At 37.4% G+C, this 3765-nt stretch overlaps 1 protein-coding gene across 1 annotated transcript; it reads right to left on the minus strand.

Moving 5' to 3' along the window:
* Positions 1–2502: 2502 nt before the first annotated feature.
* Positions 2503–3444, minus strand: LOC120618042 (olfactory receptor 11H6-like). The gene has a single exon (XM_039881904.1). It carries the CDS (start codon positions 3442–3444, stop codon positions 2503–2505), a length of 942 nt encoding a protein of 313 aa, XP_039737838.1.
* Positions 3445–3765: the final 321 nt, after the last annotated feature.

Below are 3765 nucleotides of genomic sequence, written 5' to 3' on the forward strand. Positions count from 1 at the left end.
GTCCTAGCAAGTGCAATCAGACAAGAGAAAGACACAAAAGGCATCCAAATAGGATATGAAGTTGATTTGTCACTATTTGTGGATGACATAATTCTCTATATAAAAATTCTAAAGACTCCACAAGAACTGTACTAGAAACAATAAGCAAATACAGTAAAGTATCTGGATACAAAATCAATGTTCAAAAATCCATAGCATTCCTATACTCTAATAAGTAAGTGTCAGAAAAAGAAATGGAAAAAATAATTCCTTTTGCAATTGCAACAAAAAGAATTAAATACCTAGAAATAAATTTAACAAAAATGTGAAGGACCTATATTATGTCAAATTATACCCTACAAATAGATGTCAAATTATAATGTACACCTGAAAATTATATAATTATATAAACCAATGTTACTCTAATAAACTTAATTAAAAAAAAAAACAAACCCAGCAGTATCAGCAGCAAGAACAGTCACAAGAAGGAGCAATAACAACTAAACCTGGAAAAGTGGGGGAAATTTAATTTCCAAAGTTGCCACATTATATTATTTAAAATGTCCAGTTTTAAGTACAAAAGAAATGTGACATACAAAGGAACATAAAAGTATGGGAACAAACCATCAGTCTATAGATTGTCCATGAATTAGTGGATGAATAAACAAAATGTTGTATATCCATACAATGGAATATTATTTGACAATAAAAAGGAATAAAGTACTCACATGTGCTACTACTATGGTTGAATTGTTCATGGATGAACATTATGCTAAGTGAAAGAAGCCAGCCACAGAGGCCACAGATTATATAATTCCATTTAATATGAAATGCCTAGAATAGGCAAAATTCATAGGGACAGGAAGTAGATAAGTGGTTGCCAGGGGTTGAAAGAAAGGTGAAGTAGGAAGTGACTGCTCATTGGTATGGGATTTCTTTCTCAGTGATGAAAATATTCTAAAATTTGTTAGTGGTGAAGGTTGCACAATTATGTGAATAAACTAAAAAGTATCGAATTGCTCACTTTTAAAAGGATGAATTTTATGGTATATGAATTATATTTTAATCAAGTTGTTACAAAACAAACAAAGTGATAATTAGAAAGTTTATTTCCATCACTGGGTTGTGGTCTCTCTGAGGGCAGGAAAGAAATATTGCTAACCTGAGTCACCGCAAAGGCTGGTACAATACCAGGAGAGATTTTCATACTCCCTTTCTTTTTATTAAGCATAATCTGCCAAATATACACATGTGAAAATCATTCAAAAAAGACATCTATTTTGGATATAATTTTGTTTTGGCAAAGTAATGTTTATTATACTTATGTTATAACATATCCTATTGTTCTCTAATATTCGATTTGGTTGATTTGCACTAAGGTGGCTTTTGAAAAGAAAAGGAATATGGGTGTGGTCTTATTCTGTGTTATTGTAGAGTTCAGAAATTCCTAAATTTGAATGCAGTGATTCCCAACCCTCTCAGTGTATTATAGTCTCCTGGAGAACTTTTCAAAATATCTGTGCCTAGTTCTCACCCCCAATTCTGAGTCAATTAGTTGAGAACCACCGTTCAGGTAGAGGTAGGTATCAATAGAAAGTCCTATTTGTGGTGTGATTATTACGAGCAGTTCAGAGAGTCTGTTGCAGATCAGTGGTTTTCCAACTTTAATGTGCACAGTAATCCACTGAAGATAAAATGCAGATCCTGCATCAACAGACCTGAGATGGCGCCCTGAGATCCTGCCTACTAAACTGCCCAGCTGATGATCCCAAAACCACATTTTCGGTGGTAAGGGTTGTATATGTTTTAAAATATGCAGGAGTGGAAGCATGGTTAGTAAGAAGAATATAAAATAAAGCTGTTACATTATTAGACGAAGGGATTAATGAAGTGTAGGAAGCAGGTAATTTCTTAGACCTTAACTTTCATCTGATGAGACTATTCCATTGATTTGATTATCATTTAATGATTGGTCTGACCAGTTTAGACTGATCTCACATTTTTCTAGCAAAGTTCTTTTCACCTCATCCACAGGACATATAAAATCAGATTGTTACAGAGTTGTATAGTTTCTTTAGATATTGTCCTGAATGTCAAGAATGATAGAATTTAGTGAGGAAATATTAATAAAATGTTTGTTTTATTTAAATGAATACTATTGACACTTTTGTGCTAAGTACTATGTTGGGTTCTAGAATTACAGAAGTTAATAACACATAGTTTTTACTCTTAAATAATTCACAATCTAATAAGATTGGGAGGCACGTGGAGACAGATTTGTGAATAGCTAACAGCAATACAAGAAAGAATGAAGGACACATCGAATATAAGTACAAGTAACGTGCTATGGAAGAGAATTAATTCCGCCTGGGGAAAGGCTTCATTAATGACCTGGCATTTAGGATATTAAAATGCCTCCTTCAAAAAGTTCACACTGACTTTCCAGTTTCTCAGCTCTTCACTGATAGGAGGCTCAGAGTCTGAACTTATGTGAGAATAACTCACTAACATCACAGACCAATTTTAGGAACCTCCTAGAACTTTCTTCAAGGCAGTCTTCATTTCTTTATTCCGAAGGCTGTAGATCATGGGGTTGAAAAAAGGGGTCAAAACTGAGTAGAACAAAGTTGTGAACTTCTGCATGCCTTCTGCTTGCCCTGACCCTGGGCTCACATATGTCATCATGACAGAACCATAGAATAGAAAGACAACGGCCAGATGTGAGGAGCAGGTGGAGAAGGCCTTCTTCCGGCCAGCAACTGAGGGCACCTGCATTACGGCCTTCAGCACTAGGGTGTAGGAGCCAATAATGTAGAAAAAGGTGGCAAAAATGAGGAGAGAGCTCATGGTGCTACATATGAGAACAGTCCCAGGAATTGGAACACAGGCCGAAGCCAGGGCCAGCAAAGGACCCAGGTCACACAGAAAGTCATCAATCACATTTGGGCCACAAAATGGTAGCTGGGTAACAAGTATCACTGGGATCAGAAACCAGAGGAAACCATACACCCAGCAGAAGATGACCAGGCTACTGCAGAACTTAATAGTCATGATGGTAGGGTAGTGCAGGGGGCGGCAGATTGCCAGGAACCGGTCATAGGCCATGATGGAGAGAAATAAGCATTCGGTTGTGCCCAACGAGAAGAAGAAGTACAACTGGAGCAGGCACTGAGCAAAGGAGATGGTTTTTGTCTGGGAGAGGAAGTTGGCCAGCATGTTGGGCACATCAGAGTTGACATAGCAGATCTCCAGGAAGGAGAAGTTGGCCAGCAGAATGTACATTGGGCTGTGGAGCTGGCGGTCCCAGCGCACCGCACACACGATGGCCATGTTTCCAAGGAGGGTCAGGATGTAAGTCACAAAGAATATGGAAAAAAAGAAGATTTTTATTTCCCAGCGGCAAGGGAAGCCCAAGAGGATGAACTCACTCACAGTGTAGGAAATATTTCTGGCCTCTGAGGTCATTTCCTTCCATCCTGTGAGGATTGCAGCAGAAATTACATATTCAAAGAAAATTATGCCTTCTGAGTCCTCCCTAGGAGAGTGAACACATTTTCCTGCTTGAAGGGGAGGGGATCTAGAGCAGTAGTTTCAATTTTTGATTGGGTACCCCAACAATACAGTTGTCGAATATACTCTTTTATACATGACTATTTAAACAATATACAAACCACGGTCAATTAATGTAGTAAATATTGGTGAAGATTTTGAAAAAAAAGCTTTCTTAGAATTAAAATAATAATAGAAATTCAGCTATCTCCTTTCTGCATCCCTCATTGCATTGCC

Source organism: Pteropus medius, unplaced genomic scaffold, assembly GCF_902729225.1.
Source record: "Pteropus medius unplaced genomic scaffold, Ma_sr-lr_union100, whole genome shotgun sequence".
In the NCBI taxonomy this organism is placed as follows: Eukaryota; Metazoa; Chordata; class Mammalia; order Chiroptera; family Pteropodidae; genus Pteropus; species Pteropus medius.